The 15,199-nt window shown below is 37.8% G+C and overlaps 1 protein-coding gene and 1 non-coding gene across 2 annotated transcripts; one reads left to right on the top strand and one right to left on the bottom strand.

Moving 5' to 3' along the window:
* Positions 1–7,488: 7,488 nt before the first annotated feature.
* Positions 7,489–10,530, bottom strand: LOC137400710 (serine-aspartate repeat-containing protein C-like). Its single transcript, XM_068087044.1, has 2 exons — positions 10,522–10,530; positions 7,489–7,902 (listed from the first exon to the last, which is right to left on the bottom strand). The coding sequence occupies exons 1-2, from the start codon at positions 10,528–10,530 to the stop codon at positions 7,489–7,491; spliced, it is 423 nt and encodes a 140-aa protein (XP_067943145.1).
* A 4,565-nt stretch (positions 10,531–15,095) lies between these two features.
* Positions 15,096–15,168, top strand: Trnak-uuu (transfer RNA lysine (anticodon UUU)). The gene has a single exon. It is a non-coding gene; the product is annotated as a tRNA-Lys (tRNA).
* The last annotated feature ends 31 nt before the right edge of the window (positions 15,169–15,199 follow it).

Below are 15,199 nucleotides of genomic sequence, written 5' to 3'. Positions count from 1 at the left end.
CGAATGAAAAAAGTGAAACATTTTTTCAATTTTCAATGTTTAATGTTTGTTTGCAATTCTGGCCAATAAAAAGTAAAAAAACTGATCTCTTCTTTTCTATTTGTCATGCACGAATTGTTTCCTTTGGGGCTATATTCTAGAGTCGTCCACCCTCGCTGCCTCAGCCTATGTTGTAACAAGAACGCTAGCTATATAAAACATACTCAGCTGTGCCAATCGTACTTGTATTAGTTCACAAATCATTCAGGTCTTACAGTCTGCTCGATAAACAATTGGGAGACAACTCCTGATAAGATCCAAGTTTCATTAATGTAATAGACAATTCTGCATATCTCATATATAACATAAAGAGTTGATATATAATAATATATATATTGTAATATATTAATCCAATATATAATATAAGCATTGTTACACAAGGTCATAGCATGATCAATTCAGCAGAAGATTAACAAGCAGATAGTTGCTGCTTTTGTCAAAAAATACCAAAATATTGATAAAATTAGATGTTTCTGAATTCAATGCATATCCAAACACTGAGATCTTTTTATAATTTCACACGCAGTGACCATATCTCATATACGGATGAATAGCACACTCTACAATTAGTCTCTCAATCTCATCCTAGTAAAGTCAGTCAACTCCTTACTTTCATGCATCATCACAGTCACCTAGAAATGAATTCTACTTATCTTGTAAGACTTATCAGTAGTTCTGCTGTCGGGTACAAGTCAGCTTCGATTTGTCTGCTTACATTCACTCAAATACCAGTCAGATTTCCTATTCAGTGGACAGCGTTTCTTTAAAGGTGAAATTTTAGGAGGTGCTTGCTGTCTTGACGCACTGATAACATGGTAGGGAGAGTGTTTGTAAGAGTGATAGTTTGTTCGGTATTAAATATGATTTCTTGTTATAATTCTTTGTGTGCGCGAATCTTCATTGCGGAATTGTCTTCTCAACAATCGGATATTAAATTGGGATCAGGAAGTTGTTTTTGTTATTGTAGCGTTTGACAAGATCATGTAGAACAGCCTCTTTTCAACATTTTTGCCTATGTATACAATAAGTGTGGGGTTTGGAGGCTAGGTCAGAGTAGTTGCCTTTATAACCACTGTGACATCGTCCGTTCAATACGGAATCCTCTGTGGCAGCTATCCAAAATCATCTTGCTCTTAATCAAAACAACTAGCAAAATGTTTATGTAGTATATTTGTATAGCAAATGTAAAATGGTAGCGAGTTATAATATAAGGCGTAAAATGGTAGCGAGTTATAATATAAGGTGTAAAATGGTAGCGAGTTATAATATAAGGTGTAAAATGGTAGCGAGTTATAATATAAGGCGTAAAATGGTAACGAGTTATAATATAAGGCGTAAAATGGTAGCGAGTTATAATATAAGGCGTAAAATGGTAGCGAGTTATAATATAAGGCGTAAAATGGTAACGAGTTATAATATAAGCTGTAAAATGGTAACGAGTTATAATATAAGGCGCAACATATAATGTAGAATACTGGTAGCTATGTTATACGACGGGTGTGTTAACTTGAGGGAAGGCATCTTGCTAGTTTCAAATGAGCAATTGCCATGCAGTCATATAACGTGGAAGATGACTGGTAGCAGACAACTCTAAGTTTATGAATATGTGTAGTAAATGAGTGGATGAAGCGTAACCAATTTTACATCAGATATTTTATTTACATTTTGTTATGCTTGTACATAACATATGGGTACACACATAGAGTTTGAAAAAGCCCTTGAACAACTCTCTTCTGCGTTGCCTCCAGTTTTTGCTTTTCTTTAGCATCAAAATATGTGTAGTAAGCAAAAGGCTGCAGGTAGCAGATTAAGGCGTACAAGACTGAAGATGATTGCACAAGCCGCAAACAGGTCAGGGGTTGATAGCACTGTCACAAACAGGTCAGGGGTTGATAGCACTGTCACAAACAGGTCAGGGGTTGATAGCACTGTCACAAACAGGTCAGGGGTTGATAGCACTGTCACAAACAGGTCAGGGGTTGATAGCACTGTCACAAACAGATCAGGGGTTGATAGCACTGTCACAAACAGGTCAGGGGTTGATAGCACTGTCACAAACTTTTGGAACAGGTTTTTGCAGAATCTTGGACGGATTGCGTGGTAACAACCTGAGCCAATCACTAAAGAAGTTATGGCGCGGCCCAGGTACAGCTAGAACCTTGACCTTAAATATAGTTAGAATCATAAGGTGAGACTGATTGGTAGAAAAACAGCTTCTTCAAAGCTAGAGCCAAAGGGAGCTCTTGCAAAAACCTTTGTACTTTCGTTAAGCAAAAATGAAAGACTAAGATGAATAGAGAGGGCCTCGATAGCGCAAACCTATCGACAGCTTCGCTGAGAAAATGAGAAGCAACCTTAGCATAGTTGGCGTAACTGGTTGGACCAATGACAGCATTTATCTGCTAGCTATTCAAGAGTAACCTGTCATATTTCAGATATGGAAAATTGCAACACAAGGCTACATGATACATTTGCGTCATCACAGAATCACTCAGTTGTAAAGCATTTAGGTTGTTTTAGAACATGCATGGCTGTATCATACTTATGGTATTAACTTGATACTTTGAACCCTAGTATTGTACACTAAGTAGGCCTCCTGATCCTAGGCCATATTAACAACATTTCATAGACTGTCAAAACACTTACAATAGCACAATTCCTTTTGAGCTGAATATTATATGATTTTTAAATAGTATATTACTAATAGAATGCCTGGCGTTGCATGGGTATTAAAATTCAGCTTATAAATGGTGATGGGTAATGTAGTTGACTATCACTTGCTATTAGCTTGGCACATTGCAAATGGCTAATTTGAGCAAGTTAGTAAACTTACTAATAAGAGCCATGAGAGCAAGCATAAAATGACATCAAGCCATAACGGAGAGCGTCATGCATATTTTCACCCACATAGTGACATATATCGCCCAAAGAATCCATCAACCTAGTGTAGTTCAATTGGTCAAATAATTGTCTGGCGATAGGGAGGTTCCGAGATTAAATCTTCTGCAATACAGAGTCTTATTTTTAACATTTTCCCACGACCAAACAAGAGCGAAGCGATTGATTGGGAGATTTATGATAAATGCACATGTACACACAACTCCCGAAAAATTATCCGTTCACAGCCATCACCAAACCCTTGCAACGAAATCCTATCAACAAATTTAACTATTTTTCAATAAAGTCGTTTAAGTATAATAATGATACAAAATGCATATAAACCTATTTAAATATGTTACCAAGCCTTTAAAAGGTTACCGCAAATTCCTAAAACTAACCCATCTGATCGGATTATACACAAATAGACAGATTAATTTGGACGAAAATCGCCACAAAACGTTTGAAAAGCTTGGTTTAATAAAAGTTAAGACCGGAAATTGAAACGCCAAGTGACAGAGAATAGAACGATAAAGTCGTGCGCACTTCACGAAAAAATAACGTGCACATTTCACCAGTCTATAGTATTGTCGAAGGTTTCTGTAATTACCGTAGGAGTACTGAAATCGTTTCATTTTTGTCGATTTCAAAGTAACTGACATTTTAGACTCTTGAGTACTTCGGTATTCTAACTGATGTACAACGCAGTGTAAGTAAAGGAAATGACGATGATATTTTTTGCTAACGATTCTTATGAGATTTTAAGATTATGAGATTATACTTATGAGATTATAAAAACTATGACGTTTTTAAATGTAAACAAAATTGTATATTGGTTTTATATTATTACTATATTAATAATATTGGTTATTCTAATAATATCAGTGCATTTTACTTCTAGTATTGGCCAATATTACATTTCTCCTATTGCAGGGGGAGAGATATAAACATATAATCTTTTCCTTTTATTATTGCTATTTGTTGTATATAATAACACCTACACCCAGTACATTACAGCTACCATTGCAGTTATCCTATTGCACTGCAGTGCCATTTGACTGCTAATATTGCATTTCTCAACCATCAGTACCCTTTCTTTTTTCCAATATCTCTTTGGTCGTGGGCTGTATGACAGTGGAATTTCTAGTGATAGTTATAGCTGGACAAACCAAAGTACACACAAGCTTTGAGATTTATATACCCGGTATATAGATACAATTGAAGTTCAAAGCTTGCAGAACGTAATGAAAAGCAACATAAACCAAATAAAATAAACTGCTTTTTTCACACTTTTTCAAAAAAGTGCTGTTTTAGAGGTATTTAAAAACACATAATAATTGCAGTACACCGAGTCTGATAGAGTGTGTATAGAGTGTGTATAGAGTGTGTATAGAGTGTGTATAGAGTGTGTATAGAGTGTGTATAGAGTGTGTATAGAGTGTGTATAGAGTGTGTATAGAGTGTGTATAGAGTGTGTATAGAGTGAGTATAAAGTGTGTATAGAGTGTGTATAGAGTGTTTATAGAGTGTGTATAGAGTGTGTATAGAGTGTGTATAGAGTGTGTATAGAGTGTGTATAGAGTGTGTATAGAGTGTGTATAGAGTGTGTATAGAGTGTGTATAGAGTGTGTATAGATTGTGTATAGAGTCTGATAGAGTGTGTATAGAGTCTGATAGAGTGTGTATAGAGTGTGTATAGAGTGTGTATAGAGTGTGTATAGAGTGTGTATAGAGTGTGTATAGAGTGTGTATAGAGTGTGTATAAAGTGTGTATAGAGTGTGTATAGAGTGTGTATAGAGTGTGTATAGAGTGTGTATAGAGTGTGTATAGAGTGTGTATAGAGTGTGTATAGAGTGTGTATAGAGTGTGTATACTTGTTATTAATAGAAAAACAACTAGTTTTTACTGTAAATCTCTTGCTGCTGGGGATAAGAAGCTTTCTTGTCTTGCCTACCTTGACTACCTCGACTACCTCGACTACCTCGACTACTTCGACTACTTCGACTACCTCGACTACCTCGTCTACTGCGACTACTTCGTTTACGTCGTCTACCTCATTTACGTCGTCTACCTAGTCTAGTCTTGGCTACCAAAAATTTCAATCAGAGTCTCATTAAAACCTAGTGTTCCAACAGCAGCCATTTTTCATTTTTTGATCCATTAGAAGTGCCTTCGGTATTTCGGTAATATCTTAGAGCTAATACTCCAGTCAATTTGTAACTTTGAAATTATACTAAAAACCTATTACGCACAAAGGGACCAAAATGTTGCAATTTGAAGTAAAATTTTAAAAATGCAAAACTACACTGTTGAGTTTACTCGTTTGCAGGATCAGGGAAAAACAATTCCCAACTTATTTTCGCCCACGCCTCAAAGTATGCAATTAAACCAAAGATAATGAATCATGGAGGCAAACTAAGTCAAAGATAATGAATTCTGAATGCAAACTGAGCCAAAGATAATTAATAATGAATGCAAACTGTACAATGACAAAAATTTACAAATTTAATTTACTTCAAACTTTATTCAGAGTTGCCTCCCTCTGTCTGCCCTTTTTAGCCGGTGCATTTAACCGACGCCGATAACACATTATACTGCTCCCTAGAATAGGTAAGCATAAATAGCAGAGATTATAAACAAATGCATCATTGTATATTCATAGTGCAGCTAAAACTGGACAGCTTTAAACATGCGGTTATTGTAATATTTGAACAAGTTTGATAAAAAACAAAATTAAATATGAAATCGTAATAAACTTTGCTTGTATTGGCAATTTTTCAATAGTTATGTGATATATTTTGAGATAACAAGCTATTTCATGGGCTCAAATTCATTAGCATAGCATACCTCAGCAGTTAGGAACATTTGCAACTCACCCATTACCATAATTAATTCTAGCAGAACTTGTTTTTAGGATGAATTTTGAGCTATGTTAACCAATTTTCTGCAAAAGCTTCAAGTGAGAAGACAATACCATAACAATAAAATTAACTGGGGACACTGAATAGAGAGTGCTCACAGCAATAAATCATGTTTGTCATTAGCCTGTGCCACCACTAGTCAAACACTTGCATAAGCTAGTCATGCTGAATTCAGTTGTCAGTTTAGTGACTACCCCCCCCCCCTAACACTTCAATAGTTGTAACCTTGGCACTATCAAGGGTGATAACTTTTTGTACTATTTGTAATATTCTTTTCCACATCTTCTTTCTGTTAGGAATCGCCCCCTAAAAATGTCCTTTTTTCTTAGTATAGGATTTACTGTGACCATTTGATTATAAGATTTGGCACAAGACTACTGCGATTGGATGCTGCAATATTGTTAAAAAAGTGTTTACTGAGATGGCAAAATACAAAACAGATGAAGTATTGTTTGACACATATATTTTATATTTTGCCATTGCATTAAAAACTGTTAAGAAATCATCAACTTTTTATAGAATTTATGTTATATTTACCAAAACGTATCAAAATATTTCTTCTGTCCTTAGTTTGTTGGCATCATAAAACCAGATGGATCTAGTATTCGGTTTTATTGAACTTATGGAGACGAATGCAAACATCATATTTTTAAAACCAGCACTGGGCTTCTTAATTTGTTGTACTTGTTCACGTACATTGTTTACCAAATTATGAAGCTCCGCCTTCACTCAGCCTTCACTCCCCGCCTTCACTCCGCCTTCACTCCCCGCCTTCACTCCGCCTTCACTCCCCGCCTTCACTCCCCGCCTTCACTCCGCCTTCACTCAGCCTGGCTATCCACAGTGACTCTTGCACCTTCTGGCTCAGTTACGCAAACTGCTTTTAGCCAGCGACAGCCTTCCGCTATGATCTTGCCAGGTCAGTACCCGACAGAAATTCCATTAACACTTACATGTATATCAAATTTCAGCCACTCTCAGCTGGAAAGCAGCACCTGTTTGTTGCATTAACCTTGAACAAAGGTAACAAGGGTATGTTGTGAATAATTGGCAAAAGTTGGATGTTATGCAATGCCAGTCACGTGCAGCAACCGTACAGTTTGTTAGCGATTGTTGAATAAAAATAAATCTATTGTATGATAGTGAGTGATGGTCTATCCGTAGACACTCAAAGTATATTACTCTTCTTTCTCTCACCAGTTTAGCATATTAAGAATTAGTTATATAAAAAAATTTTCAGTCAACTTTTCAAAGCTTTCTTCATTTAATAGGATTTTTGACAGTTCTGTGCTATGCCTTAGGCTTCTTATTTTTGTTCAGCCTAAATTTGAGCGTGAATTTCTTGAGACTTCTTTTTTAATCACATCGTTTTCTAATATTCTGAAACATTTTCACATAAGCAATTAAGCTATGGGCAATGTGCAAATAGCACGCAGACAGGCAATATCAGTAACTTCCTTATGAACCCTTTGTTGACAAAGGTGTGTGCCCCTTGTTGAAACTTTGTTGTATGTGCATGCATGTGTGTGTGCATGCGTGCATGGGCACACGTGCATGTATGTGTCTGTTAGTTTGTACAAACATTCTGTATTTCCACATTTTTTGATCGATTGCATCCACACTTCACACGCATGTGCTTCGCTGCTTCCGTCAGGTCGTTAAAAATACTTGGTTTCCAAACTTGTCTGTTTTCTGAGAGTTAGACTGAGAGTTAGACTGAGAGTTAGACTGAGAGTTAGACTGAGAGTTAGACTGAGAGTTAGACTGAGAGTTAAACTGAGAGTTAGACTGAGAGTTAGACTGAGAGTTAGACTGAGAGTTAGACTGAGAGTTAGACTGAGAGTTAGACTGAGAGTTAGACTGAGAGTTAGACTGAGAGTTAGACTGAGAGTTAGACTGAGAGTTAGACTGAGAGTTAGACTGAGAGTTAGACTGAGAGTTAGACTGAGAGTTAGACTGAGAGTTAGACTGAGAGTTAGACTGAGAGTTAGACTGAGAGTTAGACTGAGAGTTAGACTGAGAGTTAGACTGAGAGTTAGACTGAGAGTTAGACTGAGAGTTAGACTGTTAATCAACCAACTGATTAGAAACAACTGAGTACCTCAATAATAATGATTGATATACTCAAACTATAACTCTAGAGAGATGCAGAGACAATGCATATTCATCAAACTACTTGTATGGTATACAAAAGTGTGTATACAGAGTCATACATGTAGTTAAAATTATGCCTGTGTAGTATAAAAATGAAAAAATCTCTCTTTACCATTGTCCTTGGTTAACACCAATGATAGCCTTTAACATACATATATGTTTCATAAATATCGTCGATAACCCATATTATCCTAATAATAGACTGAAGCCCTTTCTGGGAATTTACTTGTAAATTAATTAATCTTCGTATTATTTTGCAACTATTAATATATCTTTTATCAATTATTTTACTAGCTCTTATGAAACAAAGGCCAATAGCTGTGGCCTTTGCAAGCTTTACGACGTCATGCTGATGTCTTTTCGTTATGTTCATTTTTGGGCCAATAAAAAACCTTTATGGCTATATAGTCAGCTTATTGGTTTTCTTACTAGTAGTTACCAGTTCATTACTAGTTCTAATTTCAGTTTTCCTCGAAACTCATCGCTCTTAATCACTAGATCAGTTTTGAAGTGAAGACAAATACATGTACATGTAGATAGAGTGAATTTGTCAGAGTTAAAACTAAATCTAGTATTCCAACTAGTATTCCACGAAAAATCCACTCCACCTTATACCAGACACCAACTACTTCCACTACACTTGATACCAGACACCAACTACATCTACTACACCTTATACCAGTCACCAACTACATCCACTACACCTTATACCAGACACCAACTACATCCACTGCACCTTATACCAGACACCAACTACATCCACTGCACCTTATACCAGACACCAACTACATCCACTACACCTTATACTAGACACCAACTACATTCACTCCACCTTATACCAGACACCAACTACATCCACTATGCCTTATACCAGACACCAACTACATCCACTGCACCTTATACCAGACACCAACTACATCCACTACGCCTTATACCAGTCACCAACTACATTCACTACACCTTATATCAGATACCAACTACATCCACTATGCCTTATACCGGACACCAACTACATCCACTACACCTTATACCAGACACCAACTACATCTACTACACCTTATACCAGTCACCAACTACATCCACTACACCTTATACCAGACACCAACTACATCCACTGCACCTTATACCAGACACCAACTACATCCACTACACCTTATACTAGACATCAACTACATCCACTACACCTTATACCAGATACCAACTACATCCACTATGCCTTATACCGGACACCAACTACATCCACTACACCTTATACCAGACACCAACTACATCCACTACACCTTATACCAGACACCAGCTACATCCACTCCACCTTATACCAGACACCAACTATATCCACTACGCCTTATACCAGACACCAGCTACATCCACTACGCTTTATACCAGACACCAGCTACATCCACTACACCTTATACCAGACTCCAACTACATTGACTACACCTTCTGCTAGTCACCAACTAGTATGGAACATCTAGATCTAGTGTGGCTGAATCTTAGATCAGCGTCATCCGTTCTGGTATTAATGAGTTCGCAAACAGATAAGTGATAAAATTTTAGCTAAAATTTTACTAAAATACATACTGAAATTTTCTTCAAGTATGTTTTTAGTAAGCTAAATTCATATAAGTTAGATTCAGCGTTTATTTTACACGTTCACCTCGAAGGTAAGAACTCTGCATGTAGTACATCGTAATGTTACACTTTCTTGTAGATCAGAACAACAATATGCACTGAATTTATTTAGGTAACTGTAGTTACTAAGGTTATCATATTGTTTTGTTAGTAATTTTTAATGATGATGATTTTTACCAGGAAGTGATTGTATTAAATAATTACCATGGGTTTGTAGACCACTCTTTACGTCTATACAATATTTTTGCCTTATGATTCCATATATATATACTAGCTGTGCTACCCGGCGTTGCCCGGGTAATAGAAAATTCTTTAGACAGAAAATCAATTTGTATTTAACATATAACAACATTTGTCATTCTAACTTTCAAACTACATATCATGAGAAAAGTGTTTTGTCTTAGAAACAATGATAAGTAGTGAGGGTTTTTCGCTATTAGCCTGCGCGATATTAGCCAGTATGTGAGCGAACAGCTTTATATAATGATGATATATATAATATATCTATATATTATAATATTATGTATTTATATATAATATTATAATATATTATTATATATATAATTTAATATAATATAAATATATATAATATAATATATATATGTATATATATATATACAGGACAAATAGCGCAGTTGGTAAGGTATCGGGACAGTGATCATTAGGTACTAGGTTCAAACCCCAACAACTGCACCTTTCTGGTGGTCCTTAGACAAGACCCTTGCTTGTATAACGTCTACAACCTCTATGATGAGTGCAATAACCAAAGCCATGCCGGCTCGGACGTAGCCCGGTCAAACAAGGTCCGCGCTGCCTGTAGCTGAACCAGGACAAGACAGTGAAAAATGGGCTACTGGGTCAAAACGGATGAAATGGACTCGAACTGATAACACGGACCTCATGCATTGCTACTTTATGAGTGAACTTCAAAAGTGGGGCTACATGGGAAGGATGCGTCAATTGTGGATAAAAATGCGCCCTGAATTGCCACAAACCGCTAAGCAGCTTGTAGCTCAGAGGAGTAACATAATCAAACGGCACCCCATATCGGAACTTGAGGTAGATGAAATTAGGGAACAGTTCACCCAAGTAGCCTCGACGAACGAGGAGTGCATAGCAACACACTGTCACACATACACAATCTTGTGTTGACTAACGGGTTGAAGAAGACATGCACTTTGACCTTGACCCAAGGGTGAAAAAGCTTGCGGAAAATATCATCAACAAGATGCCAGCTGCTAATGATTATGGAAGCAGGGTACCACTACAAAGAGTTAGCATTCCTAAGAAGCTGTTAGAAGACATTAACTTGGCACTGGAGTCAATCTCAACTGGATCGATCAGTAAGACTAATGCCCTAATCTACAGTACAGCAACCATCATCTTGGAGGATATGGGTATTAAGCCAGTGCCAACAAGGCTTCAAGCCATTCCATCCTGGCAGCTGAGGCTACAAAATAAGATCAAGGACTTGCGCAAAAAAGCTAGTAGGCTCAGTGAGAGATATAACCACAGTTTGGAGCGTCCAAAAAGGGAAGCCACAATAGAAGCTCTAGAATCTGCCAAACAGCAGCTAGTAGCATTCTGGGCACGACTGAAGCGGTACACCAAAGAGCGGGATAACAAGAGAATGAACGAACTGTTCATCAATAATCCATCTAGTGTGTATTCCCAGTTCAAAGGTGAACTGCAGAAGCCAATGTCAGATCCTCCCCGATCCAGCACTTCAAAGTTCTGGAAAGACATCTGGGAGAAAGAGACTACTCATAACACCACTGCAAGCTGGCTGAAGAGGCTTAAAGAGAGCCATCAACACACTGTGGCTCAGCAAGGACTCACCATCAGCGAAGTGGACATCAATTGCAGAGTGCAGCGTATGAAGAACTGGGCAGCACCTGGCTATGACATGATTCAAGCCTTCTGGTTGAAGAAATTGACATCACTTCACACTAGGATGGCTAAGCAGATGGAATGCCTAATAGAATAAGGTGACCATCCAGAATGGCTGACCAAAGGACGAAGTGTACTTCTGATAAAAGATCCAAAGCAGGGGCCGATTCCCAAAAACTATCAACCAATAACGTGCTTGCCCCACCACCTGGAAACTGGTCTCAGGAATAGTTGCAGACAAACTGGAAGAGCACATGAGTCACTATATGACCAGTGCTCAGAAAGGAATTGGGCGCAACACCCGAGGAGCCAAACATCAGTTACTGGTGGATCGGACGGTCTGTTAAGACAGCAGGAGAAGGCATACCAATCTTACCATGGCTTGGATTGACTACAAAAAGGCCTATGACTCAATTCCCCATAGTTGGATACTTGAGTGCCTCAGTATGTACAATGTTTACCCTGCTCTTGTGGCATTCATCAAGATGTCAATGACCAAATGGAAGACGGAACTGGAGGCTAATGGCAAAAAGCTGGCGAGTGTAAAAATTAGGTGAGGCATCTATCAAGGTGACTCCTTATCACCGCTGCTCTTCTGCATATGCCTAAACCCTCTAAGCAGTATGCCGGAGAAGGCTCAATATGGGTACCAGTTTAAGAGTGACACCAAGATAAACCACCTCTTCTACATGAATGACATCAAGCTGTACGCTAACAAAGAAAGGGACATTGATTCGCTAATACACCTCACTCAGGTATACAGCAAAGACATCGGAATGACCTTCGGTATTGAGAAATGTGGAAGGCTGATTCTTAAGAAAGACCATTCGATGCTCACAGATGGCCTAAGAATGCCAAATGGTACCATCAAAGATATAGAAGAAGGGTACAAGTACTTGGGGATTATGCAAAGCAACATCAACCACGAAGCCGAAGTACGTCACAAAGCCATTACCGAATACAAGAAAAACCTTCGGCAGGTCCTACGTAGCCAGCTCAATGCCAAGAACCAAGTCATGGCAATAAATACCTACGCACTGCCAGTAATAAGGTATCCAGCAGGCACAATAAAGTGGACTGAGGAAGCCATCAAGGAAACAGATATAGCAACTCGTAAACTGCTGACCATGCATGGAGCACTCCACCCAAAATCTGATACTACTAGATTGTATCTCGATAGGAAAGATGGCGGTAGGAGACTCAAAAGTGTACAGCAGACAGTGAAAGAGGAAGAACAAAGCATCAAAGCCTATGCAGCCTCCATGGCCACTTCAGATAAGTTGCTAGCTGAATTTCAATCGGCTGCTCCTACAATGGAGCTTCGCCCTGATGATGAGGAAATTGATTGGCACACGAAACCTCTTCATGGTGCTTACCACCGACAAATATCTAAGGTTGGCGATCTTCACCAGACATATATGTGGCTGAACAAAGGAAACCTAACGGCCAATACAGAGTCACTAATCATGGCAGCCCAGGAGCAAGTGCTCCCAACAAGGCAACTTCAAACAAAAATCTATCACACTAGAGACGATCCTAGATGCAGACTGTGCAAATATGCGCCTGAGACCATCCAACACATCATCAGTGGATGCAAGCAGCTAGCAGGAAACGCATACACTGAGCGACATAATCATGTCGCAGGTATTGTGTATAAAAGTCTATGTGATGAGTATGGCCTTAATAAACCACAACACTGGTGGGAAGCTCTTGGTAAGGTCAATGAAAATGACCACGCTAAGGTTTTCTGGGACTTCTACATCCGGACTGACAAGCATGTCCTAGCAAACCAACCAGATATAGTGGTGATGGACAAGGAGAACAAGGGGGCTACTATAATAGATATAGCAGTACCCAATGACTACAATATAGCCAGCAAAGAAAAAGAGAAGGTAGAGAAATATCTCCCTCTAGGAGAAGAGATTGAAAAATGCTGGGATGCAAGAACAACTGTAATCCCAGTAGTCATTGGGGCACTGGGCGCAATAACACCGGCGCATAAAATGTGGCTTGCCCAAATACCAACAGCAATCAACTCAGGTGAGTTGCAGAAAAGTGCGCTATTGGGAACAGCTAAGATCTTGAGGCGAGTGCTCAAACTCCAAGTTTTTGGTAGAAGACCCGAGTTAGAGCAGAAATTACCACCCATACGGGTTAACTGGGGTGAGGAAACAATTTTATTTATATATAATTATATATATATATACAAACCGCACCTGAGGAGTGCATCGCGCAAAAAAGATTTGTAGCGCTTGTATTAAAAATCTACGTTACTCCTAATATTTTTTCTATTATATATATACCCTATATTTATATATATCAACTAATAGGTCAGAGACTTTAAGTAGAACTCTAAGCAGTTTGAACTCTTGAACTCTAGCTACCAACTGTTGTACTTGTAGTTATTGCTGTCCTCCTGAATCAATGGATCCACTAATTAATAAATAGTCATTTATAACTGTTGTTAGTTTCTAATAATTTCTCTAGTTTCTAAACGGACTTCATTTTTTATTTTAAAAATTCTTCTGATGTTCCATAATTTAGCCATTTTAACAATATTAACTGAAATATAACAAGCTTCTACTAGTGAGCTTATAGCAAACATCCCTAAGTATCAAGTAGCTGTTGGTATTTGCCTTTTACAAGTACCAACTCAGATCTTAGCCTCTGGGCTGTGATTAGTTGTGTCAGCAATGCCATTGACCAAAAAAAATGGTAAATACATGTTTTTATGTTCTCTTGACTTTCACATTCACACTGGCAACCTTGAGATCACAAATTTAAACTATTCATAAAAACTGTCTATTTATTCATAAAGTATTAGTGGTAAAAAGTTGAAACTTGTAATTGTCTTCTCAAGATTACAATGAGCTACAACTTGAAATTTAAAAATAATAAATGTGTTTGAAAAACTTTTGTTTCAATAAATTTATTCCAAAGCCTTATGCTTCCAAAATGACAAGTTATTTTGCTTTATTCTGCAGAACATCTTGGAGAGCTTATATAATGACCAGTCATATTTGTGAATAGCTGTTTGGTATTACTTATTCTCATCCAAACATCATATCTGTATATGTTATGCACTCCTAATCACTACTAACAGTTCATTCTAATGGGACTCTTCTTCTTTTGTATTGTATAATTTTCTAAGTAAAAAATGGATAGGGTAAAATAAAACCCTTAAGAAAACCATTTGCTTCATTTTAAGCAGTCGTCAGAATTTAATCAAACCAATGATATACAGCCCCATGTATGGGGGGCTGTATATCATTGATCAAACTTCATGTAGGTGTGTTATAATTACAATGTTGTTGAGTTGGTAAAGGACATTGGTGGACAAGAGTAACATTAGATTGGTATTTGCATGCAAGAGTGTATGGATTTTATTGTTGCAGTAAGCCAGTAACTCATGCCATTCTAGTAACCTGAACTAAACTTATTTTTGCTCAAGACAAATGGAAATAACATTCAATTTGAAGCCGCTTGCTTTCACACAGTTGGATTTATCTGTTCTTACGTTAAGTGTAGTGGGCGGAGCTATTTGTGCATAGCTCTTGTCTTAACACCGATGAAAATCGAGTGCCCGGATAGCTCAGTCGGTAGAGCATCAGACTTTTAATCTGAGGGTCCAGGGTTCGAGTCCCTGTTCGGGCGAAGCTCATTGTTTTTAAGTTATGTTGACGCT

Source organism: Watersipora subatra, chromosome 7 (genome assembly GCF_963576615.1).
Source record: "Watersipora subatra chromosome 7, tzWatSuba1.1, whole genome shotgun sequence".
Lineage (NCBI taxonomy): Eukaryota > Metazoa > Bryozoa > Gymnolaemata > Cheilostomatida > Watersiporidae > Watersipora > Watersipora subatra.
The sequence above is the reverse complement of the archived record's forward strand: the minus strand, read 5'-3'. Positions and strand labels throughout refer to the sequence as shown.